Source organism: Taeniopygia guttata, chromosome 1A (genome assembly GCF_048771995.1).
Source record: "Taeniopygia guttata chromosome 1A, bTaeGut7.mat, whole genome shotgun sequence".
Taxonomy (NCBI): domain Eukaryota; kingdom Metazoa; phylum Chordata; class Aves; order Passeriformes; family Estrildidae; genus Taeniopygia; species Taeniopygia guttata.
Genome location: NC_133025.1, coordinates 23,632,940 through 23,659,647, shown reverse-complemented (window position 1 = coordinate 23,659,647; position 26,708 = coordinate 23,632,940). Strand labels below are relative to the sequence as shown.

Genomic DNA, 26,708 nt, shown 5'->3' with positions numbered 1-26,708 from the left:
CTTTTTCAGCCTATGTCGGTGGTACGCAAAATCATGACTTAAGATTTGAGCTAAACCCCCCTAACAGGTAACTACTAATGAAAAGTCACAGAAGGCACACACAAATCAAAACTAAATATATAAAACTAAAGAAAAAAACCCTTTAAAGAGTTAATGCATGAAATTCACTATGGCAATAGAGCAAAAGATAAAACTTACAACAGCTTTTTAATTCAGTCAGTATGAACACCACATTTATATAGAACTTTTAAATCTTTACACAAGATCTGAAACATTAAACAGGGAGACTAAAATAAAGCTACTATTTTTAAAAAAGTAAACTTCTACGTTTTTTTATTGCTGATCCGTAACATTATGTTAGATCAAGGATGGACTACCAAAAAAATAGTCTGAAAAATAGCTTCAATGTTTTCATTTTGATAATTTCAAAAACGATCAAAAGGTAAAACACAGCTTCTCTTCAAGGAAGAGCTTAGTAGAAATCGGACTTTTCAGTGTCAGAGAGAGACAATCAGGAAGAAAAGTGCTTGAGGTCTGTAGGCTGACAGGATGAGTGGCGCTTGTCCCACGATCTAATGAGGAAATTTTGAGTTGATCACAAATTATTTTCACTGAGAGCAGCTAAACACCAAAACATGTTGCCCAGGGAAAACAGGTAACTTCTATCATTGGAAGATTTCCTAAAATAGATTGGATAAAGCCAACTGCAACTCAATCCATGTTTGACCTTACTCCTGCTTTAAGAAGATTGGACTGAATAATCTCTCCAGGTGCCAATACCTACATTACTGCATAATTAGTGATTTCTTCTAGGACTGTCATGTATTTATTTATTTATTTATTTATTTATTTATTTATTTATTTAAGTTTACAGATGATGGTAATCTTGTCAAGTAACAAATGACAAAAATGAGTTCTCAGAGGAAGGAAAAAAAAAATCTAATAATGGTAGAACAAGTCTTGTGTCTTGTTTTGGATCAAGACAATACTTTTTATGACCTGGGAAACAGAACTTTAAGTCCAGGATATTTTCAAAAATAAAAAATCAGTACTAAAAAGTCGCTAGGGATTATGCTTCTATACAATAGAAAGGGAAGGTTTATTCTCAAGTTTTCTCTCCTAAGTCTGTAGCTAACAATAATCTGAAGGGCTGTTAAGATAAACTGCTTCTTTTATGACTCTCTCAGGGAGCCTGTCTCTTACTACATACAGCAAGACACCTCATTCATCCTACACCAACCTTTTTCAAGTTACCTCAAATTATCTGCAAGGTACGTCATGGAAATTTTCACATCTTAACCTGACCTTTTTGCAGTCACTGATCCAATTTATCTACTGGCAAAAGAAGATGGGCAGTGGGGTGTGCAGGGAGAGAGCAAAATAAAAATATAAGAAGTGGTCTGTAACTATTTGTTTCTTGCATTCCACTTCAGAAGAAAACAAAAATTTATTTTCAGTAACCAAACTGAGAATTATGAAGTATAATCAGTCTCTTCCCCCTGTTATTGAAACAAGAATGTAAGGGGGCAAGGAGGTCTTCAAATAGTACTGCTCTTACTTACAGCTAAAACAATAAAGATAGGAAAAAGAAATGTGATCAATTAATGTATGTAAGAAATGCATCAAATAATGAAAAAAATAATCACATAAGCTACATTATTAGTTTTATAGCCCTAATAATTTATGTTGATATTAGTTGCACACATTCATTGAAATAAGTTTTCATAATTAGCAACATAATTCACATAAGCAACAGAACTTTTTAAGATTAATACAGTATCTTTCCCCCTATGTATCTCAGAGTTTCTTCTTAATTTATCTGCCAAATTAAGAGAGCTCAGCAAGTCCAAATCTTCCATGCAACTGATGATAAACATCAAAAATAGGACTGCATGTCCTACACTGCTGGGGAACAATGGAACTGTATTAAAGATGCCCCAGAACCCTTAAACAAAATTTCCTTCCTTTCAAGACCATTTGTTGCTCTGATTAATTTCCTTTTCTACATTTATGATAATTGTTTCAACAGATGTTGACAGGCTCATATTAATATTTTCTCTTGACATATGAATTAGGGAGTGGTAAAAATTTTCCTAAAACTAACCAGTACAGAAGAGGAGGAAGTAAAAGCTTATTTTATATATTATGTTAAAGATGAGGGTGAGCCCTTAATTCTAAATAAAACTACAAGGGTAACTGAGTTTTTTAAAAGAGGAAGATGTCTGAAAGATAACACACTTATAAATTTTCTTCAGTGAAATTATATAGTTTCTTCAAGTGATTTTTTTGTAGCTATTCAATTAAACAAAAGGGAATTATCAATGAGTATATACTCACAATAAAAACAGTACTTTAAGATCCACCTGCAAAATACAAAGACTGGAGGATATCATGCCTTTCTACAATGAGTTAAGAATGAGTCTTTAAATAGGCTATTAATTTTCATACACAGTTGAGTCTGGCGTCCTTGTTAGTTTTTTTTTTAGTTGCCTTTTTTTTTTAATGCAGATGTAAATTAATGTTTTCAAAGTATCCTAAGATGCTAATTCCATATAAATTTATATAGCAAAAACTTAAAATGGAAATGTAAACATCAGTGACTGAGGAAATGGTATCTTGCAGCATGGCTTCTGTCAATGAACATGTGATGCTTAATTTCTCCTTACAGTTTTAACTGCAGTCTAAAAGTGACAGTGACAGTACATGCCCCTGCAAAATCTACATGAGAGTTAAAATTTACTGAACTCCATACTATACGAAAAATACTTTACCAATACACTACAAGTGTTTGTTTCCATGTTAAATATCAAGTAGGATAAGACAAAACCTTGTCTGTCCATTTTAAGGATAGAAAAATAGAAATTGCCTGGACAAAACTGATGATCATAACAGGCCACTAGTTTAAAAAGAGTGAAAATAGTAGAATTGCAAAATTGGAGGATACAATCATCAAGTTAAACAAAACCAGCATATAGGTTAATTATGCTCTGACAGACCTACATATTTGTTCTGTACTATAAAGACATGCACTTTATGGATGACTGAACAGGACCATTAAAGAAGTCAAGTAATTTGGTAGAGGTACTAATAGGAAAGAAAACATACTCAGTAATTTTTAATGTGAGACACAAATACTCATAAAAAGCATTCAAACTTATCTGTCTCATAACAGTCATAAGGCATGCAAATACATAAATGAAATTTGTTACATTACAGTAAACTGCATGAGACTGCATAAAGTTTTCCTATAAAAGTTATCCCAAGCATGAAACTTGGGATAATATCCAAAGCATGAAAGTAATATGCAAAACCGCATTATTCTCTCATTTAAAACAACACACCAAACTTTTAAAAAAGTTATAATTTGCAAAGTATCCTTGTCTCTCAGAATCACATAGCTTTAAATCCAAGCTTTTAAAAAACATTTTTCAAGGTAAAAAGACAGCTCTGAATAAAAAAACCATTGTGTGTTGTTTTACAAGGCTATTCACAGTATCCTTAGTAGTTTCTCTATTTCAGGCAAGTATCCAAATATTATAGTGCTTTGCAAAAAGCTGTATAATTTTCTTTTCTCAGCTTTAAAAAGCATATTTGATAAAAGCACAAAATGCCAAAAAATTAACTTAGATCTCTGTGTACAGAAGGACAAACATTTAAGTAACATTTAAACAATCCTGACAAGCACCAAAGTAGAATTATACCACCAAGGTAATGATCAAGCCTGAATTTTCTTAGGGGTCTAACTCCATAAAAGGAGAGTATCATCCAATGGCACCAGATTATTATTACCACAATATTGATAAGTAGCACAACCTCCTTCTTTTTCTCCCTGTTACTTGAGAAAAAAACCTCCAGAAAAGGAAGTGTACAGACACTCAGGACAGACAGACATATGCTTCCAATTCTTAATTATTAATTTTCTTCTTTAGAGTAATGAAAACTCACTATTTTGAGGTTGCAGATTTCAAAAGGAAAAGCCGTGTTACAAGGCTAAGATTGGTTACTAAAGATCAGTCCCAACAAGAAAAAAAACAGTGTGGTGAATATAAAATATTCTTCACTTCACACAATGTAAAAGGTAAAATTCAAGCCTTGCACTAAGTTTCTAAATGAGGAAGAAGAAAGAGTTCAAGTCATGAAACAACATATGGTTTTGATTGAGAAGAGCCATCTAGATATTCCATATAAAGATTTCACTAGACCTTTTTTATGACAGCTTTGTTGTCTGGTGCTTAAACATTTGAAAATTATAGGCCAATATTTTGTCAGGAAATATCACTTTTTGATGATCTGATTATCTAACCGCCAAGACATTTATTTCTGAAAATAATACAGATTTTCATACTGGTAATGAGTGTCAGCTGATAGAAGAGACTTGAGCTCTCTGGTTACTTTAAATAACCATTTGTCATCTAGACCTTTTTTGCATGTTCAAATTTATAGTTAAAATTCATGGAAATCTGTCAGAAATTCTTCTGCAGTGCTGAAGGAAATCTGACTTCATCTTTAACCAAAATAGAGCACTTTAACCTTCATGCTTAGCAGTTAAAAACAAAGCTTCTTCAGCTCAATAACAAAACATAGTAAAGACACAACAACAAAACTTTTACTAATTCAATCTGTGTTTCTGTTTGAATATTTAGATGTTCATATTTTCAAGCTATCAAAATCTCAGTTGAGATACCATCCCACATTACTGCATGGCAATTAAACTATTACCAAGCTTTATGTATTTTAATTTAAAAGTATGCAAGTTATGTATTTACAATGTCACCATCAGGCAGAATCAAGGTTACACAAAGGGAAAGGGCTGTTTAACTAGTTCAATATCTTTCTGTGTAAAGTCAACCCCTCATGGCTGAAGGGAAGGCAGTAGATGTAGTTTTTCTGGATTTTAGTAAGGTTTTTGATACTGTTCCTCACAGCATCCTTCTGGGAAAGTTCTCCAGAACCCTATGGAATGAGCAGGTTCAGAGTGTATTGACTGAAGAACTGGCTGAAGGCTTGTAGTGAATAGGGCTTGTAGTGAATGGGCTACATCTGGCTGGTGACTGTCATTAGCAGTGTTCCTCAGGATTCAATCCTAGGGACAGTTCTCTTCCACATACTCAGCAGTGATCTGGATGTAGGAGTCAAATGCATTATTAACAAAGCTGCTGATTGCACCAAAATGGGAAAAGCTGTTGACACTCTTGAGGACATGAGCAGCCCTGCAGAGGGATCTGAGGGGCTGGCTGCCAGCAGGATCAGTGTGAGCCAGCTCTGTGTGCCTGGGCAGCCAAGAGGGCAAACCCCATCCTGGGGTGGTCACACACAGCATCAGCCCAGCTGGGCAAAAGGGGTGATTATCCCACTCTATTTAGCTTTGGAGCAGCCTCTCTGGGAGTGCTGTGTGCAGTTCTGGGCTCTGCAGTTTCAGAAGGATGTGAAGGTGAGTGAATGCATGCAGAGGGCAACAAAGCGGGTGAAAGGGCTGAAAGGAATGTCCTGTGAGGGGGGGCAAGGACTCTGGGCTTATCAAATCTGGAGAAAAGGAGACTGAGGAGTGACCTCATTGCTCTGTACAGCTTCCCCAGGAGGGGAAGAGGGGAGGGAGGGGCTACTCTCTCTCCCTGAGATCCAGTTAGAGGATACACAGGAATGGTTTGAAGTTGCATCAGGAGAGGTTCAGACTAGACATTAGGCAGCATTTATTTACTAAGATGTTGAAATGCTGGTAGAGGCTTCCTAGAGAGGTGATCAATGCCGCAAGCCTGCCAGTGTTTGAGAGGCATTTGAACAATGCCCTTGAAAGCACACTTTATCTTTTGGCCAGCACTGAAGTGAGTTAAGCAGCTGGAGTAGATGATCATTGTTCATATCCCTTTCAACTGAAGTAGTCTCTTCTATTCACATTATAGATTTATCTGAGGTAGATTATGAGAATTACATGTTTTCAAATTATTTTTAATATTCACTGGAAGGTAAATTGTGAGAGCAATATGTATTTGCCTCCAAGAAGAATTCAATTATTGATACTACCCATAGCAAAGAGGATGAATGAGCAAACACATTTTATTAAATTATTTTGGTTGATAGAAAGGAATGTTCAAAAGTAAAAACCACTGAATTTTACATTTTGGATTTTATGCTGTTTGTTAAAACTTTAAAGCAATTTTTCAGCTAGAACTCCTTTTATACCATTACATTAGCAATTTTTAAATGTTCATTTAACAGCTTATATCTTCGCATATGTACCTAAAATTTTACTTTGCTCCCTCAGTGCTAATTCAGTATAATCACTGTTGCTCTATTTTCTCAAATTTTTCATTTATTAATAAAAATGGAACTCTGTCTGTGGTTAGAGACCTAGTGGTAAGTATATTACTACACTGACAGAGCTTCTAAGACAGATGCCTCTCTCTGCGAGAGCAGCAGGTGGAAGGACCTGTCCACCAGTCAGAACAGCATCTAAATGGAGTATGAGGGAGAAATGACTGGGAACATATACACCCAAGCACAACAAAGGTAATCAAAGCTGTGTATTTTCAAAGGTGTTGAAAAGCACTGCAATCAAATCTCTTGTCTTAGTCACAATTATTTTTTACAGGTTATTACCATATTTTTTTGCAAGAGCCAAGAACAAACCTTATACATTTCTTCTTCAGCAACACTAAATGAAGAGACACACAAACCAAGGAAAAAAGTTATGTATTCAGTTGCATTTGAGCATTGCTATCACCGAAATTACCTGTACCATTTATTGGCATAGGGGAAATATGTTCCCTGAACTAAAAAAGTGGAAAATTTTGAGTAACATAACACGGATAACAGATGACCCAGTTATATTTTTCATTGTCAGCAATGTGTGTAATGATGGCAAACAGATAAAGCATTTAAAATAAGTCATATTTGTATAATTCACAAAGATCATAGAAATGGATAAACAGATTAACATGACATTGTATTATTTTATTATCATTACAAATAATGTATGCATCTATCTCTACCCACAAGTTTATTTTATATTATGCAGAAAGATCAAACAAGGGTAGAAGAAATCAAGTGGGAAAGGCAAAACAATTATCCAAATAAAAAATCGGCAGAATACTTTCTGGTAAATTGGTAGTATCATGCCTGTCAACAATAAAAATATTTAGATCTTATGTGAAAAACAAAAGGAGACTATGATTAATTTAACAGTCTGGAATAAAGAGTGAAGAGATTGTTTGCATTGCAAGGCCGCAGAGTTTTCACACTAGAAAACAAGCCTCATAGTTCCATACTTCAGTTTTAGGAGAGAATAAAGGTATTCACCTGAGCAGTGAAGCTTAAGCTTAGTGAAGCAACACAGATATAGGACTGATTTAAGATGGTTTAGGAAAAGCTTCATGACATCCTTTGGTAAACAGCAAATAACTACCACAATAAGTGATTTAAAACGTCTGAAAACTTATTTTGTCAATAAATTCCAGAAGTGGCCTTTATATGTGTCAAAATACCAGGATCACTCAGACCAAAGTTACTTAGTCCAGGGATTTCTGCTGACACAAGCCAAACATCTTTTGGAAAAAGTGAGACTTGACCCCATTCATAATAAAGTGTACACTTACATAATTGCTATTACAAAAAAAAAACAAAAAAAAACCCCAAAAAACGAATATAAGTAAATATAACACAATATAAACTAGCAGAAGATATAAACCATGATCAAATAGGGGCAAATCAAAATCTTAACATTAAGGCTGTAATAAACAACACCTTTTCAATTAGGTTCAAAGAGCATGCTTCATTACTCTAAAACTTGAAATGAACAGATGTAGAAACAGTTATAATGCTATAAAAAATAATTTCATCCAATGACTTATCTGTGGTTTATCTCTATTTCATAATTTCCTTGAAATCAATTTTAAATAGCTTGCAATAGTGAAATTTTTCTAGTTTTGGGAAACTCGAAAAAACCATCCAGAAAAGTACACTAAACTCTTATTAGGGAAGTGAAAATTCTAAGCATGACCAGACACATTGGACAGGTAAAGACAAACTGTATTTAAGAGAATAGAAAATGCATACATAACCATCATTAAATTCAATAAATCAAAAGTAGTTAACAGATGGGCAAAGACATAATATGCAGAGATAAGCAAGGACAATCTGCATATTCTTAGCACTCAAAACCGTATTACAAATTAATTTTAATGCAAAGAAATTACAATATGCAAAAATGACAATGTAAATAAGGCATTATCCGACTTCTATTTCATGGGTCGCTTCTGCTACCAAGACCAAAAACTACCATCATACTGTCTACAACAATAACCTTCTGTTACACACAGCTTAACATCTTCTGCTCCTCCTTCTACAGAGTTATCATTTTTCCAAGATGCCTGGCTACAAAACAGGCTGCCTTAGTGGCTGCCAGAAACCTCCAAAGCCACCTTTTGTGTATTGTTACTCCATTCTGGATTCACAAGATTCATAAGCATAGAAGAAATTCAAATTTTCATTTTAGATTCCCAACTGAGAACAATTACTGCAGGTAAGGGTCTATAATTCATAGTATTTGTAGACAGATTAGACTTAATATATGTGTAATTTTTCTCCCTATCAGTCAATTTGAGAGCAACTAAATTATAAGGATGCATTCCATTTTTTCCTGATATCTCCCAGATTTCTTCCCTTCTAACCCCAAAATTGATTCTAGAAGTCCTAAGTTTTGCAGTACAATTCTTGCTGACTTTGTGCAGTAGTTCAAGATAAAAAGCTTTATTTATACACAATCGACGGTTATTGTGTTGGTAATAACTCTATTTTAACGTGTAATTTTCAGGGTACAGGCAAAACCAAGTATCACCCCATGACAAGATGCAAAAGACAACAAATAACATTAAAAGAATATGGAAACTCTAACTTATAAATCACATTTTTTAAACCCAAAGTCTCAGCCTACAGTAGGCAAAAGTCTTTCTTGGCCAACTGAAGGAAGCCCTTTAGCTAGACAGGACTCACTGGTAAGGATACAGGTCAAAGTAGGCAAGTACAGCTTGCAAGGATCTACATCTCTCCTTGCAATTACTTTTTTCCCCAAGGAACAGCCTATGTATTATTGAAAATGCACCTGAGCATGAAAGGCCACACATTTTGCAAAGAAATTCCAGTATCATTCCCAATTACCCACCAAAAATCTAACATAATTATACAGTATACTTTTGTGACGAACTATGATAAACTCAGGGTGTCTTAAATATTGTTTGAGTTATACATTTGCTTACTAAGTTGCAGAAGTGGTATAGAAATACACCTACTATTGCCAATTATCATAAAAATAGTTCATGTTTTCAATGAGATTAAAATAAAACTATATTGTTCAGTGTTTAATCATTGTGGGTCAAAATTTAAAGACAAGTTTACTAATAAAAGCCTTCCACAGTGCACAGCTCAGGCCTTGAAAGCAAACTAGCTTAAGCAAAATATGCAATCACTCCTTTGGGAAGAAAAAGACTCCATGTGCCTGTGGTCCTGCTTTTTGGAAGAAAAAAGAAGTCTTAGGACTAGCTGCTGTCAGTTCAGCTGACTCAGTCCAAGAGTAGTCTGTGAGGCAAATCAAAGCAAAGTTAGGTGGAGACAAAGGGAACAGTTTCTTCAAAAGCATGTTCCTAATCAGAATGTTAAGGCAGGTCCACTCAAGCAGTTCATTCACACACTTATAACAGATATGTAAAAAATGTCCTTTATTATGAACTCCAATATCTTATAAACTATCCAGAATTTCTGAAAAACTATCATAATTCTAAAACAAGTGAGCCTTCTGTGATCTTCTCTTTGGGAAGACTTGTGTTAAAATATTGAATTTCTCATGCAATTGAATACCGATATCCCAGTAATTCTAAAATGTTTAACAGGAGAGCTGGAATCTGAAAACTGGCATTCAACATACTATGCATTAGCTATGTCAAAGAAACATTGTGCAAATCTACACAATAATCACTATACTCTCTTAAAAGCTGTTTATCCTTATTTTTAAATCTTGCATTTTTAGACTGTAAGATTTTTAAATGAAGCTAATAGAATGGGTCACTATACTTGAATGTAAGTATGAGGTATTGTTACAGGACGCATTAATTTCTGTCTTTTGATCTACCTTTTTCATTACAATAATATTTGTAGTTTCATTATGAAATACTTCAAGAACTCATACTCTTTTACTAGGGTAAGTCACGAATTATCTTACATTAATTTCTACTTGGACATAATACAGAAACTATGATTTATTTGTAGCTCCATTGATTAAGCTGCACACTCGTCAAAATGCTTAGATTAAAGGAGATAAAATTCAGCCAGAACTAGCTTCTACAGCAGTGATTTAAGCTCTGAAAAAAGCTCAGTAATACTGTAGTCAATTTTAATTAACCAAAAATATATCCACTGTTGGTATTGGCAGTTCTTTTAGACATTTAAATTCATTAAATTCACTAGTGTTTTGTCTCAACAATCAAATAAAGTTGTTCTAAATCCATGCAATGTGGTATATTAAAAAATCTAGTATGGTAAGAATTTGCCTTTTTTTGTTCATATAAATATTATATACCATAGAAGCAAGCACACATTTTCAATTTACCGTTTACCACCTAAGGAAATCTACATAAGCAAATAAACATATTTTTACAATAAACAGAAATCCCATCAGAATAGGGATTTAAAATTTTAATTAAAAATAACCTACAAATGATTAAATGATTTAGATTAAAAATAACCTACAAAATAACCTTATGAGATAATTATCACAAAAATCAGTATGTAGTATTTACAATTCTATCCTTGATAGCTATTATTATCACATCAATTCTTCATATGAGGGTCAAAAAATCCTCTAGAAAATAAAGTGACAGCAACCACTTTTTTTTCTGGGAAAAAAAAAAAAAAAAAACAACAAATGAACACTGTGTCTGAGATCACAGTTGTGGGAGGCCAGACCTGTGCTTCGATAATATGGCCACATTACCTGCACATTAGGAATAAATGATCCCCTTATTACTGGCAGACAGTTTATTTGGATAATTGAGACAGATGGAGGCAGCAGCTATAGTTAAGTCTCCCTCCGTTTTTAACTATATGGACACTCAATGGCAATTAATCAGCAAGTTATTTCTCATTAATTGAATAATTTTCATGCTTTAAATGTTAATCTGAATCTATTTTTAATTGCAGCACAACCATAATCAAGAAGCTACTAAAATACAGAAACTACAGATTCAAAAAAAGAAAAATCTTGTTAATCACTTGGTGTAGTGGTTCTACAAAATCAGAGCACTAATCAGAAAGATTTACACAAAGATCCTTTGAGGTGAATCCTGATGCTCTTCTCCACAGTAAATTAACTTAGGACTTGGAGAATAAACCTGGAAATTTGACTCTAAGCATCACAAAGGTCTACTTTTTCACGAAGTCTGTTGGTTTTCAAAGGGCTGAACTTGTCCAGCCCTTAACCTAAAGTCCAGCCCAGCAACTTAAATTGCCCTGATTGATATTACTGTAACTATTTCACACAGGAATCAGTTGTGCATATTATAAAGGAACAACAATGTATTGTGGAAATGTGGAAGTAAACAGATGACATCTGCGTATTTCTTACAAATTTCTTCTTGAAGTTTTGTTTTTGTTTCATAAGTGATCTTCAAGGCATCTAAAATTTACATAAAACGCAATGGAAACTCTTACAGCACATGATGAATAAAAGGCACAATAAAAAGCGTCAGTTGTTATACTGGATTTGATTCTTTCTAATTTATCATGTGGCACAAATTCCATTACCTTAATAAAAAATCAATACTTTAGTTAGTAAACTTATTTTCCTTCCCCATAGTAACTCCCAGGATGACCACTTAATTTAGCAAGATTTCTTCATATAATCTCAAACTGCTTGCTTTTCACTTAAGAGGAAAGGAAAAATACACGTTTTTCTAATATAGTGTTGGAATTTATCAGCCTCTGATCTATTATAGAAACTGGGCTTTGAAACAGCCCTGAACTACTAGGATTACAGAAACCCCACAACAAACCAACTCCTTCAACACACAAAAACACACTCACAAACTTTTCCTAATTTTGAAATGAGCACCATCTCTTTTTGAAATAATGTTAGTCTTTTCCCTTTATGAAAACAAATTCTTTCTTGCTTTAAGGATATGCAAACTATGTATACATGTTTGTTGCAGCAAATCAACGTACCAAATCTGACACAATTCCACTGGAATTTTCTTGGTTTACACTTTTATATTTGGCTACCTAGTAGGTTTTTTTTGTGTGTGTGTGTGGTGCTTGGAGAATCCAGCTGCTAATACTGCTGACTTGTGGCTTCCCAACTAAAATGCCAGAAGATCCAAAAGAATCATACTTCACCATATCAGCCTACAGTTCTTCAGCAGGTGTGGCTTCCAAGTTTCCCAGTACTTGCACTGCTAACTGGGCAAGCTGCCAGGAAGATTTGAGTTACACACAGATTTTGTTTAGAGAAACTAGAAATTGAGATGCAGGAAAAAAACAAAAAAACCAAAAAAAAAAACACCCAACTTTCAACATTTAATGTGAAATTGAGCTACTTTTCATATTTTTCTGTGTTAATCATCAAAACCCACTGTATACATAATAGCTATTTCAGCAGGTGCATCTGAATTTCATATAGACTTTTGTTCTCCTGGGACTACTTTATGCTGAATATTTAATGTTTACTATCATTAAATGCTTGCTGCATTTTTATTTTTTTCCCTTTTTTTCTCCATTTTGCATCATGCCAAATATGTTTCAAGATATACTTTTTTAATATGCGTAGTAGCTTGTTCCTGAATATTTACTAGAAAAAATTGACTGAATATTTAATTTGCATTCCTTCAAATTTAGAAGACACAATAAAAGAGATTCTGGATGTGCCGTGCACACTATTTTCACTTTTACAAAACTTTAACTGGCAAACAGGGAAAATAAAATTCCTAGTCCAGGAAAATGAGCCATGAAATTGTGAAACAGCTAGATGAAAAGGCAGTACATTTCAGCATATGTTTGTAACTGAAGCCCAAACACAAAATAACTTTAAAGTGCAGTAATACTCCACAAAAAATATTGCTCCTAGTGTCTTATTGTCATTACAAAATGATAATTACATTTTATAAGAGAGATTTATACCTACAAAGCCTTCAGTTATTAATTCATGTACATCAATGACAGCTACTTGAAAGCTCTATTTGCAACAGGTGATCTGAAGACATCACAAAACAACTTAAAATTGAATAAAAATGCATTTACAATTGTTACTGTGACATTTCAAGTGGAAAATGTTCCCACACTACTTGATAATCATTATACAAACTACTAAAAATTAGCACTAGATGTATTTTATTACATTAAGATTTTGCTTTACAATACTTTCAATACCTTGAAGAGTACAATTTCCCCTTATTCAACCATGAAGTTATAAATACTTTTAAACCATAGAATACTGTTTTTCCCTCAAATCTCCAGTCTGTTTGGCTGCTCTGTTAAATTTATTTTGTTCCAGATCAACATTAAAATCAATATGGTCATTAAAAAATCGTATTTTAATTAAAGTAGTTTTGTTTGTACATGTCCAATAAACTAAGTTGCCTTTCAGACTGCAATCTTCTGAAGCAGAAAACTAACCTTCACATGTGCCTAACAGTAAAAATCTAACCAAATACTTGCAAGTGCTGTTAAGAGCGTATATCTTGTAATTGCAATTATAGATCTTGTATTTCACCTTATATTAAAAAAGGCAAACAAACAATCCACAAAAATATTTCCCTAAGTGGATATGATCATGTGATTTTGTCCCTACTTCCATCTCGCTGAAAATAAAAGTACTGAATAGAATGTATGACCAAATATAGCCCACGAGAACAAATTACAAATGGACTGAATTTTTCTTTGATGTTATTCCTTTCTTTCATAAATAACAGACTTTAGAATGTAAAATAATTTAAAGAGGAAACAATATAACAGGTTTTTCACTTATTTGCTTGAAATTTTGTTGGTGTTTTAGACAAAAATTACATAGAATTACCAAATGGCTACAACTAAACAAGAACATATTTTGTGATTACTGAGATTTAGTCAAACAAAACTTTAAAAATCACAATTTCCTCTTCCACTAACAATATTCTATGTACAGTATAAAGGAAGTGGCAAAAGAGAATTTCAAGAAAAGCCTAAAAGCAAATCACAACAACCAAGTAACTTACCCGCAAGGCTTCGATCACCAGGTCTCGTGCTTCTAGTTCTCCTTCCATTACACTCAAAAGCATTCGCAGCTCTGGCTTGCTCAGGTTATCCACATCAAACTCTCTTGTCTGTAAGAAATAAAACACTGATGAGCACACTGGCTACAATAGTTACTGTAATTTTGAAACACAGATGTGTCAATATTCATCTATAGTTGTTAAAAGTTGGTGTCTTTATTTGTACTATATAAAGTCAACATTAATAGCAAATAGTCTGATTATTTTCTTTTAAGTGAAGAAATTAAAGCCCTCCCATATTATATTGTTTCAAATTGTTGCAAGGGATCAGGCCTGCAAAGTCTTGTGAATGATAAAGGTGAAATGGTAAAGCAGCTAATTTTGTGACTTTGTTGTCTTGTGCAGCTTCACAGAGGCTGAAACAATAGAATATATGTAAAATAGCACTACCAGGAGGAAGGCAAGAAAGGGAAAATATCTTAACCACAGCACACCTAATGCACCTGTACAAACACCTACCAATTTACCTCCACACACTGGGCTGAATGGGAACTTTTGAAGAACAATTTGTGAAAAGACGTTAAGTCTTATGTGCATGCTTTATTTGCAGTCTCGTTTGTTTGGCTGGAGGGAACAGTTCTGGTTTAAGAGGCACTAACGTTCTTAGCAACAGTGTCTTTCCACTCCACAGTCAGTAAGAACGGTGTAGGTCTGACTGCCACCCTGAGCAAGACAGGAAAATAAGTTTATACTGATGAACAAAATCATTGAGCACATACTCAGTGTATACTGGGAATATCAGCACAGATTCTGCAAAACCAAATTCACCTCACAAACTTCTACAGTTCTGTAACAATGTCAAAAGGCATATGGTAAAGTGGATCCACTGGACACTAATGTATTTGAATTTTCCAGAAGTTTTAGACAAGGTACTGTATCCAATATTATACAGAAACTCCTATCCAAATGTATAGGAATAAAAGACACTTCATGGATAGAAAACAAAACACCATAAGTAACAATCACTCTCCAAGATGCAAACAGGTAAGCAGGGGGCGCCTATGGGACCAGCCTTACTCAAGTTCTTCATCAATAACCTGGAAAAAGGATAGAGAAGTGGCAGAGACAGCTATTTCATGTGGAAGCTGGTACATAATTCTTCACTTACAGGTGTACTACCTCATTTTACTGGTACATAAACCCCTGGTAAATCCACATCTCAAGTATTGCATAAAGTCTTCATCTAAAAAGTGTAGAATTGGTCAACTAAAAGAATGAAGAGAAAATAAGTAAGTACTATATGAGGAAACACTACAAGGCTGGAAGTCTTGATTTTGGAGGTGTGGTGAGGGAAAGGTTATAATATTCAAAAAAATCACAAAGGTAGATAAAATAAATACAGATCTGTTTTTCACCATCCACAACACTAACACAAGTAGGCACTTAATGAATTTAGAAGAGGATTACTTTCAGGGAGAGAAAACCATTTTTATTCCATGTGCTAGATTCAGCTGCCCAGATTGATTTTCAATATGCTATTATTCCCTGTCAGGTAAACACTAGACTCCTAGGTATGATGTAGATGTGTTTACCAGAAAGCCCTACAAAGCAAACACTCACCAAGCTTCAGTATGAAGTAATCTGTTGCCAAATAAAGTGAGCAATAAATCTGGATAAACTATATTTCCCCCAAAGCATATACAATCTTAGCATTCAGCTACTCAGGAACTTAACTTCAGTAGAGAAAAATCCAATAAAAATTAAGGCAAGTACCATTTCTACTTTTTCAAGGCTAGAGGATGGCAGAACACTTGTTCTTCTCTCAGGCTAGAAGGCCATCTAGATCTAAATCTAAAACACCCAAAAGCTGGATCTGATAGTATTACTGTGTTACACTTTTACTTTGCAATTAAAACACGCAGAGGTGCACAAATGGCAAGTGAAAACTCTGTGTCCAAGCTTTAGCTATTTACATGCAATATATATTGGATTGAGCTCCCTCATGTAGGTGAGTAATACAGACCGACCTCCCTACACAAGCAGGGCCATCCCAGGGCACATGGCACAGGATTATGTCCAGACAGATCCTGGATATCTCCAGGGAGGGAGACTCCACAGCCTCTCTGGGAAACCTGTTCCAGTGCTCAGTCAACAGCACAGTAAAGCAGCTCTTCCTCATATTCAGGTGGAACTTCCTGCGCATCAGGTTCTGCCCATTGCCTTCCTATGACTGGTTCAGCACCACTCAGCTCAGCCTGGGCTCCATCCCCTTGGCACCTTCCCTTCAGATACTGAAAAACATGGATGAGGTCCTCTTTCAGTCATCTCTTCTGAAGGTTGAAAAATTCCTTTAGTTTGTCCTCATAAGTAATGCTCCAGTCTCCCTATTTCTATTAAGCATAACTGTTTTGAAGATGGGGCCATACATTCTAACCAGAACTTTAGCCTGAACAACAGTTATCTTCTATTTTTGCTGCCTGGGTCAACTGTTCCTGCGATCAAAAAAAAAATAGCTCTTACTCTCCATGCCAATGAATCAAGAGAAACAACCAGTTTCTCTGAAGTCTTTTTTCCAATATATGCTGCAGCAGCCTCTCACAGTGCTCCTCACAATTCTATATAATGCTCACTGATCAAAGGACCATATAAAATGAAAGGTCACTAAACTTATACAGCTCCTCATGTAATCCAGTGTCAGTAGAGTATATTTTACCTTACTGGCTGCAGCAGTTTTCACACTTGGCCCTTCTAATTGCTAAATTTAATTCAGATACATGGACCACTTATCTATCTATCCTTCTTCTGTGAACCACTTCACAAAAGCTAATTCTTCAAGGATAGTAATTGGTTTCTCCATACAACTTATTTTGTAATAGAGAATAAAGTCTCCATTTTTCAGATAGAAAACTAATGCAGGGATTTTTTTTTTCCCAAAAATAGAAAGCAAGTAGTAGAGGGGTATCCACAAAAGTACAGTACACATATAAAGGCAGATCTTTGTCAAAAGACTGTCCATCACAGGTGAAACATCTAATATCTGCAGTCTTTCCTAAGACATAGATGAAAACATTCTTAACAAACCAGAGACATCCTTCAACATATGTGATGCAGTGATGAGATTTTTAACTAAGCATCTAATTAAGCAATTACATAAATTTTGTTCAAGTGTACACCTTGAACTAGAACATAACAAAAGACAGGAAAAACTAGCAGTGAAGTGTGCTCCTTGGTAATTTATGGTTAGATATACATAAACACAAAGAAACTTTAACCGAAAGACATTCCAACAAGATACTAAAATTATTTTTTATATTTTTAATTTTAAAAACATGAAATAAGAACTAGCAAAACCACTTCATATCTAAACAACTCCAGCATGAGGCTAAAAACCCACTTACCCAAGCATCTTGTCTCCAAAAGCAGCCAATAAGTGATGCCTTGAAATCAGGACTAGAACAAAACAAGCCCATAATGATACAAAACAAGCCCAGAAATACTCTCTCAACCTCCAGCAATTTTCATCTTGTTCACCTTCTGAGCCAGAAATTGCCATTTTGTATATAGCAGCTCTCAGCTGACATATCTGTTGTGAACCTGCCCCCTTGCTTTTGAATCTTTATGTAATTTTAGCATCCACAGCATTCCACAATTACACATTTTGTGTAGAATCACCACCTTTATTGTCAGTTACTTCTGTTTGATGCCTTTGCATTTTAAAGTATGAAACTGTCCACAATCAACCAGAAGAGACACATAGAAAGAAAAAGTGCTTTTTAGGATAAAAGAGATGACCATCATTTTCCTGGTCTTGTTTATGAATAATTTTATGCTCACTGAGGCTTTTTGCCGCCCCTCCCCCCCACCCCCAGCTTTATTTGACAGATTCTGAAATTGAAATGACTACTTTTTTCCAGTACTTTAATGTCATCTTCAAATGGTTCACTATGGATAAGCAACATTGAATCCATTCACACAGCATAAGAGTGTGCATGGCAGTCACTGAACATGCTACTATGTCTTCTCCCCATACAAATCTCTGACTCAGCACTCATGGAGCTGCAACGTACAACAATTGCACCAAAAGACATAGTTTAAACATCTGAAATAGTCTCAAGCACAGTTGTAAAAATGTCCTAAAGACTTGAATAGATAAAGCATATGATGAAATAAAACTATCCTCCCTCTTAAACATTTTGTGCCATCTTCTGGGGATCAAAACATCAGTCACAGCAGGCTCGCCCCAAGTTTTAGTCAGATGGAGCACTGTTTGCCCAAGTCACAGAAAAAACTGCTGGTTAGATCTAGAAAAGTAAAATTCTTAAGCTCTTCCAGTGAAGCACTAAGTCTTAGATCTCCAGAAAATAAAGACTGCATTAGTAGCTCATGCGTTATATGTCATCTGAGGTATGGCTGGAATACCTGTGGCAGAGTGCCAGGTTGTAAAAATTTAACCACCAACATAACAACTATGTAACCAAGCCAGCCATTGTATTGGTTTTATAACAGAGATATGGGAATATGTTGCCCTAGAAGATATTTCATATATACAACCAAAACACAAGAGAACTTTTTCCTCTACCTCTTTCAGATTTCAAAATGTTTGGTTTATTTGATCTGTAAGAATAAAGTACCTTAAAAACACTACTTCAGTTCTCTCTGTCTCCAAAACTCCACGTTATTCTTCCAGATCAGTTTTGTAAGGGGTGCATGTTGCCTGGCAGCAAGTGCACCAACAATAGAGCAAACTGCTAATTAGCTAAAACTCATCCAACTACCTGCATGTGCATCACAAAAACCATACAGGCAAAATTATACCAGCATTGCTAAAGATGAAAAAAAGCTCTGCCAAGCCAAAATGAAGAAAAATCCATCAATTCTGAACAAGAGAAAAAAAACAAGAGAAAAAAAAAATTGTGAGAGATTGGTAGTGGCAATAGTTTGATTTTGCTTACATAGCCCAGTGGATAGTACTGGCAACCTCAGGAACTAAAAATGCTGTTCACTGTGCTATTGCAACCACTGTTAAAAACTCTGCTGCCTTCAGCAGAAGCTAGAAGAGACAAGCAAAGTATAAAAGCCACAACTTTTTACTTACCCTAAACATGACACAGGTAAAAAACAAATTAGCTGTGAATTAATCATAAATGACCATAGGAAACAAGCTCCTTTTTGCTCAGAAAGCTTTTTAAAAGATGGAGCTGGGTGATAATCCAGGACTTGGGGGAAGAAACCTGTGGAGCATAAGTGAGGGCCGGAAGGGCGGGAGTGGGGCAGGGAGAAGTATAAAAACGGTGCAAAAAGGACACATAGGGAAAAGCTGTCAAAAGTAAAAAGAGTAGTATTTTCAGAAGGGAAGGGAAAGGTATATATCTACATTTATTACATTTTTTAGCTTGAGTTCTCATCAATACACAAGCAATCCTCTTGAGGATTCACATAGCAGACTTCCCAGATAAGGTTCTAAAAATTAAAGAGGTTTGCTATTACTTTTTAGGCTACACAAAATATATTGATGGCCCCACATCTGCCAGACCCATGAAACAACTGCACCAGAGAAACACAACCACGGTTTGTATGTTTTACAACACCAAGTATGTTGCCCAGGTACAACTCATCTGGTCAAGCATAAATACCTATTTTCACTAATTCTCTTTAATTTCCTATAGAGAACTACTTATTATGATTTGAAATGTCCCAAGAATCAGAGACAGCTTTTCTGGGACAGGCAGATTTGATACAGAACTTAAGAGAATCATCCATGCCAACTGGACTGGTAGCAGAAGTAAAGCTGTGATGCCCCAGAGTATCACATACGGGCCACTAAAGGTGAAAATCTAAAGGTGTGTGTCTTGTATGTAAGTGAGTTATCTAATGGTACCAGCTATGCAAGCCAGGTACCTGATGTCCCTTTATTTTCAATGGAGTAGAATCAGCCCAGTCAAACAAACAAAAAAGCTATTCAGCTAACCACCAGCAGAATGATTTGCTCATGACTCCACTGACTGTAATAAGATATTAAACACTGTGCATACACATAGACACCTAAATGTGTCTTGAAGCCATTCACACCTCTTCTCACACCTTCAAGAGCCAGCTGCCTAAATCACTTGACTCAAAACCAGTGAAGTTCACAAATCTGTTCCTAAAACAGGTTATTCCTTCTAGCCACTTCACCCCACTAACTATAAAAGGAAGTGGGTATGTGGTAAAATGAATCATAGCCCTTTTCTAATAAAGAAAACTGCCAACAGACAGACTGCTAAAAGAAGTAGTTATAATATCCACATAGTATTCATGAATACTTCAAGGAAAACCACAGTTTATTGCCTTGCCTGTGGAAGGCTTGTTCTTTAGTCTGAAACTAAGGTAAGAATCTGTGATCCCCTGCTTCATCAGAAATTATCTCATGCAAAAATACATGTCCATTTCACACCAGATCCAAGATGAACTTCAGAAGATATAACCTTTAGAAAATTTTCTTAGTAACAGAAACAGGTATAAAAGCAGAGAACTATCTTTTAAGGAAAAGCAATGTCATTGAATTTGCTCCCCAACTAATATGGAATTTTTTGCTGAAGAGAATATCATCTGATGTTAACATTCTAATAAGACTCATAAAATTTCATAGTCATACCTAAGGGATCATGAGGGTACTGTATATGCATTTAATTATAACATCCATTAGCTCAATGACTTTTATTGGATTGTTCACCACAAAAAGTTACCCACTTATTCTGCCCTCCTCAAGCACACCTCCCCAGCCTTCTGGGCTTATCAGAAGATTTTCTTTAAACAGTACGGGGGAGGTTTTGGTTAGCTATTGTGGGCTTTCTTGGCTTCAGCCAGCAGCAAAACTTTTAACAGTTTCAACATTAACCACAAATATACCTCAAAGCTGAGAAATTTATTTTGGAAACAACAAAAAACCCCCAAGCAACCAGCCCCCAACCCCTACAAAGTTACTAAGACATTGACCTTTATACATACCCAGATATTGTCATAGCTGTTAAAACATTTCTGCAATCTATTAAAACCACAAAGATACTTCACCATTTTTTAGTTCAGTGCAAGTTAGGCTTCTATAAAGATTGAGGCCCACAAATCTTCTATAGTCATGTTTAAATTCTTAGATTTAATGGGACATTTCTGTTCAGCAAGTTGCTTTCAAATAAGTCACTTGTAAGGCAATTAGTATATGATTAAATACAGATATGGGTACACACTGTTGAAGCTATCTCTGTTTTCCAGAATTTTACACCTTACTTTGTGCTATAAGAGAACCAAAACACAATGCCCAAGAAAGCTTCGACTTGTGTATCATTTGTACATACCACTACATCTTCTCTAAGCCTACTTGACAGCTTCTGGTTTATATGTTCAAGGATTATACAGGTGTTTAAAATCAATTGTTCCTTTTCCTGGGTAGGAGTAGGTGCACAACCAGACTGCAAACTGCTGTCTTCCTGAGATCTTTCCTTCCTGTCCCAATATCCATCTCTATTCCTGTCTTGGTATATCCCCTCCAAGGCCAAAACAATGCTTACACAAATGAAGTCAAAGCAGTTGGGAAAACAACAAAACTTACTTCATCCATCAGCTTTACACCTCCCATGTCACTTTCACACATCTGGCTCAGAATTTTCACCTATTCACTTCACCTCTAATGACAGACAGTGTGACAGTCCACATTTGGAAGAAAAAGGAACATATACAAAGTGGACTGCATTCAGTGGCTTTCTTTTCTCATCCCCAAGGACCTTCACAATACAGGAAAAGAAGATGTGCTGCAGGTTGTGGAGTAGAAGGCATAGAAAAGGCAGTGCTGTAGCTTGGAGAAGGAGGAGGAGAGGAAGAAAGGAGGTTTGAAGTGTCACTGCAAGATGGATCAAGACCAATCTCTTACCACAGAGAAGCAGGAGAACTAGAACAGACAGAACTGTGCTGTCTCTGCATGTCACCTATATGCTGAAACACAATGGCATCACACATCTGACTAGAAGAAAATAACTTCTCTGAATTATAATGCAACACTGAAAACTTGTATTTAGATGAAAACAGGGTTGCTAATGGTCCTTTTGTAAGTGGATCATTTTTTAGGATGTAACCTCTTGTAAGAGATACAGTCTTTGCTTTTCAAGGCTGTGGTCTCATTTTCTACTACTTGCAGTAGTTTTCAGATAAAGCCATAATTTAGCATTTCACTATCTTGACTAGAATGGCAGTTCTACTACGAATATTCTTACAGATCAATAAATAGTGAATACACCAAGCTAGGCATAAAATACCCCACAATGTCACCACAAAGTATAATGGAATTTCACTCAGTTTATTTTTAATTTTTTTTTTTTTAGTATTGATGGTTTTCAATGTAGTGCAACTTTTTTGTACTGTTACATGACCCACAGCAACCCAGAGTGATCCTCTGGGGTATGCACACATTCTCAGTGCAATTTTGTAGCAACATCCTTACTCACTTCAGTGCAGTCAAGATTCCACTCTATCAATATCCACTATACATACAGCTTTACAGACAGCAGAAGGCACTGTCTTTGAGGGGAAAATAACATTTATGCTTTTGATCACTGGTCAAGCAAAATCAAATCCAAAAATTTTACTGAATAATTTCAACAGAATTCATGTTTGATATAACAGGCTTTTCACAGGCTTTGTTAAATCTACACTGAAGGTAATGTGTGTGACAAGCCAACCCTCTCTGCACAGCAGGCTGATGTTCAATGTTTCAACAAAAAGACTGCCAAATTGTATTATTTCTTGCTATTATATAATCATTATTGGTAGACATTAGGCAGATGGAAGTCATTCCATGATGTTTTAAAACACACACATATGTTTTCTCTCAATTCTAGTCCAAGTTGCATCAACACAATATTTCAGTGACTTCAGTGCAATCATGCTGAGCAGGTATGAAAAAGGACCAGAACCACTCCCCTGCCATTTTTGCCTGTCATCCTTACCACCATAAAAATACCAGTATTTTGTGGGAAAGAAGCGATGGGCTCACCAAATGCTGTGCTTTATTCTAGGAAACTCAGAATAACAAGATTAACAACTTTGCTCCTAAATGTAACACACTATAGAACAGTCTAGGCTTTTTCAGTCAAATTCCCTGGTGGATCTAAAGCACTTCCCCTCCTTTTCTACAGTGCTTCTAAAAAGAGCAGAATGCCTCTTTACTTTCCAGATATGTTATTGATAGTGTTTCAATACACAAGAACAGTATTTAGTATCAAGAAACCCTATTGTACTGTCCTGTGCCAAACACCTTCTGCTTACAGCATAAAACTTACACATTGTTACCAACACAAATACTGTTTCTTCAGAACAAGCCCGGAAAAGCTCACAGCTTTTTACTGCACCATTTGTGCAATCAGAATTCTGAGACTAAAAGAAGAAAAAAATAAAACAGAACAAAACTAAATCCCAAAAAACCCTAACCTAAAACTGTACTGAAAACAATATTTTGTTATAAGTTGAGGTTTAGTATGACTTATAAAATAGTCATCTGAATGATTACAGTCATCCAAAAAGTAAGCAAGATTATCCAATTCATAATTTTCTATTTCCATTTTAAAGAGAGGAAATAAAAGCTATTCATACTAACTCTTCAAAATAATTATTTAAGTATTATAAACATATTATTTTTTAAATTTTCATTGCACAGATGTTTTATTTTTATTTTCCTGTACAAGAGGTAAAATTCACCAACAATAAAATGTTTATATTGGTAAGGAAAAAACATAAAAGGAAAATTAATGACTGAAGGCAAATTAAAAAGGAAAGCAATAATTTTAAAATATCTTGTTATTGCTCAAGTAGCAATTATTTTTGTTAGGGAGAAACACACAGTTTACATCCTAGCATCTCTTCACTTTTAAAAACATATTTTAAAATGAGTGTGCAGTGGAGAGCTAGCCCTCCTACCTTTCACAATGAGAACACCAAATTGCATGAGTGGCTCCATTGCCTAACAGTGCAATATTGAAGTGATACTTGATTACAGGCTACTTGTTTGATATGTTAAAACTGTAAATTAAGGTAGTATTATTATGAATATACTAAAGAATTTAGTATAAATAATTTTGGTGAAAAGCTGGGCTTTAAAGTATTTAAGCTTGCTTTTAGTAATTCCTACCTTAATATTCATTTATACCATGGTTATATCAGTTTTAATAGATAGTGATGTTATAAATACGCACTGCGTAAGGTTTGCTTTTTTAAGGAAAACTGAATTTTCACAACACTGCAGATTTTAAGGCACACAATGACAATTACATACACAGTTGGAACAAGATTTCAGATAAGAACTAGTGCCTATTTGGAAGTAAACAAGATAATAACAAATAAAATGCTAGCAATCACGTAAATTTCAGAGAAACTAGTGCCCCCCCCCCCTTCGGAGTCATCGCCCTCAGGAACGATCCCAATCAAAACGGGCACCACCGAGGTTTTACTGCCCTGAACTCCGCATGTGTCTACGAGACCGAGCAGCTCCAGCCTGCCTTTGGACCTGCGGTTGTCGGCCAGGAGAGTACCTAGGGCTGGTTCGCCCGGGAAGTCCCCAGACAGGGTGGACCACGCCAGGTCTGGGATGCACCGGGAGAGGGAGAACCGCCGGGCTGGCAGAGGTCTGCCAGAGCACGGGCGAGGAGCCGCGGCCCAGCAGAGGCGCAGACCGCCCGAGAAGACAGACGAGCCTCGCAGCCTTGCCTGGGGTCGTGCGGAGCGGAGCGGAGCCCAGCGCCGGCCCAGCGGAGGGCAGCCTCCCCCTGACACCGCTTCAGCCATCGGCTGGCACCGCACCGCATCCCTCCGTCTCCCTCCCAGCCGCCTCACCCACCCGCAGCGATGTCACGCCGGCAGGGAGGGCGTTCTTCTCGGCTTTTGAGGGTATTTTAAGCGGGGAGCCAGATCCTGCGCCTGGGGCGCGGGCCCTGGGAGCCGAGACGTCTGCACACACCCGGCGCTCGGGACGGGACTCGGGGCGGGGGAAAAGGACGGTGCCTCTGCGCCGAAAACGCCTCACGAGAGGCAGGCGAAAGACAAGCGCCTCGCGGGCCCGGCAAAGGGTTAAAGAGCAACATTTCCCCTCGCCCCGGTCTGACAGGTCCCGCCGCCCCAGCCGCTGTCAGCAGCTCAGCCCTCCCGGAGAGCCGGGGCGCAGCCCCTCGCTGTGCGAAGCAGGGGGAAAGAGGGGTGGGTGCGGGAGAGGCGACACGGGGAGCGGAGCCCCCTGCATGCCCCTCACGGGCGCCGCACGCCGTTCCCCGCGCCGGAGCAGCGGGAAGGAACAATGGGGGCGAGAACCCACCGCCCCGACTGAGGGGAAAGGGAGAGCCGCAGGGAAGGAGACCCCACGCCTCTCTCTGTTCCTGCCCGCGGCGGGACGGGGCTCGGCGGCAGCGGGTCCCACGGCGAACCCCGTCCCGCCCCGGGGGAAAAGGAGGGCGGAGGGACGGAGCGGCGGAGGCAGGTCTCCAGGCACCGCTTCGTCCCAACCCCAACCTTCCTCGCCGCGGCTGGATCGCACCCTCCTCTCCCGCCAGGCCGATTACCGCTGCCGTGGCCGCCGAGTCCTCCCGCCCGCCAGAGCCGGGCTCGCCGCTCGCTCCCTCCGTCGCCATCTTCCCGCTGTATGGGCTCCGGCGCGGAGCGCGGTGCGGAGCCGAGTGGCGGAGCCGCCGCCGCCAGGCGCTTAACCCGCTCCCCTCCGGCAGCGAGCCCGCCGGCAGCGGGGGCGCTTAACCCCTGCGGCGCCGCGCAGGCGGGGCTGCCGAGCCGAGCCCAGCCGCCCCCTGCGCCGGCAGAGGCGAGCGACTCCCGCCGCCGGGCGCTCGGGCTTCCCCACCCACCCGGTCCCCGTCCTCCATACGTCGGCCCGGAGACGGGCGGAGGGGGAGCGGGACCTCGCCGCGGGCGGCCGGCGCGCAATGGTGGCGGAGGGGAGTGTCCCCGCTGCCGCGCTACCCGGGCCCCACGCACGCATCGCTCTCCTCCCTTCCCACCCCCGTGGTTTAGCAGCAGGAGAAAGAAAGGAAAGGTTGTGGCTGGGGCGAAAAAATAGGGAGTTGCAGTGGGTTGGCTTACCTGATCCGTGAGACCTTTAAACCGACTGAAGTCTTCGAGGGAACGGCAACTGTACCTCTTCCTTGGTGGGGTGCTGACTGGAGTAGACTCCTCTCCCTTCCCCTGCGTGGAGAGGTTTGGGGGAACATTCTCCTGCCAGCCATTGCTTGACTGGCTTATTTTCAAGGCATGTTTTCAGACCTTGTGTGAGGGTGGACACTCAGCCAGGCCCAGTGTTTTGGCGCCTCTCAGACGCGGTGCTGGAGCCCATCCTGACCTGGGGCTGCCCTTTCCCATTCCAGGTGGGTATGGAAGCCAAACTCTGTTCAGGATTCCTTCCAGAGGAAGGTTTTGGCAGCTGAGCTGAACCCACTACCACAAAGGCTCAGTGTTCTC

The 26,708-nt window shown here is 37.7% G+C and overlaps 1 protein-coding gene across 5 annotated transcripts in view; it reads right to left on the bottom strand.

Moving 5' to 3' along the window:
* Nucleotides 1-26,467, bottom strand: part of CTTNBP2 (cortactin binding protein 2) — a 78,563-nt gene extending 52,096 nt beyond the window's left edge. The window contains exons 1-2 of one of the 5 annotated variants that reach the window (XM_072921605.1): nucleotides 26,334-26,467; nucleotides 14,232-14,339 (exon numbers count right to left, since the gene is read on the bottom strand). In XM_072921605.1, the coding sequence (XP_072777706.1) occupies nucleotides 14,232-14,294 (63 nt within the window). In that variant the 5' untranslated portion in view covers nucleotides 14,295-14,339; nucleotides 26,334-26,467. Of the gene's footprint in view, nucleotides 1-14,231; nucleotides 14,340-14,755; nucleotides 14,791-25,086; nucleotides 25,220-25,801; nucleotides 26,005-26,333 lie in introns of those variants that run through there. The other 4 variants (XM_030257294.4, XM_072921612.1, XM_072921608.1 and 1 more) reach the window with 4 other exon arrangements.
* Between the last annotated feature and the right edge of the window lie 241 nt (nucleotides 26,468-26,708).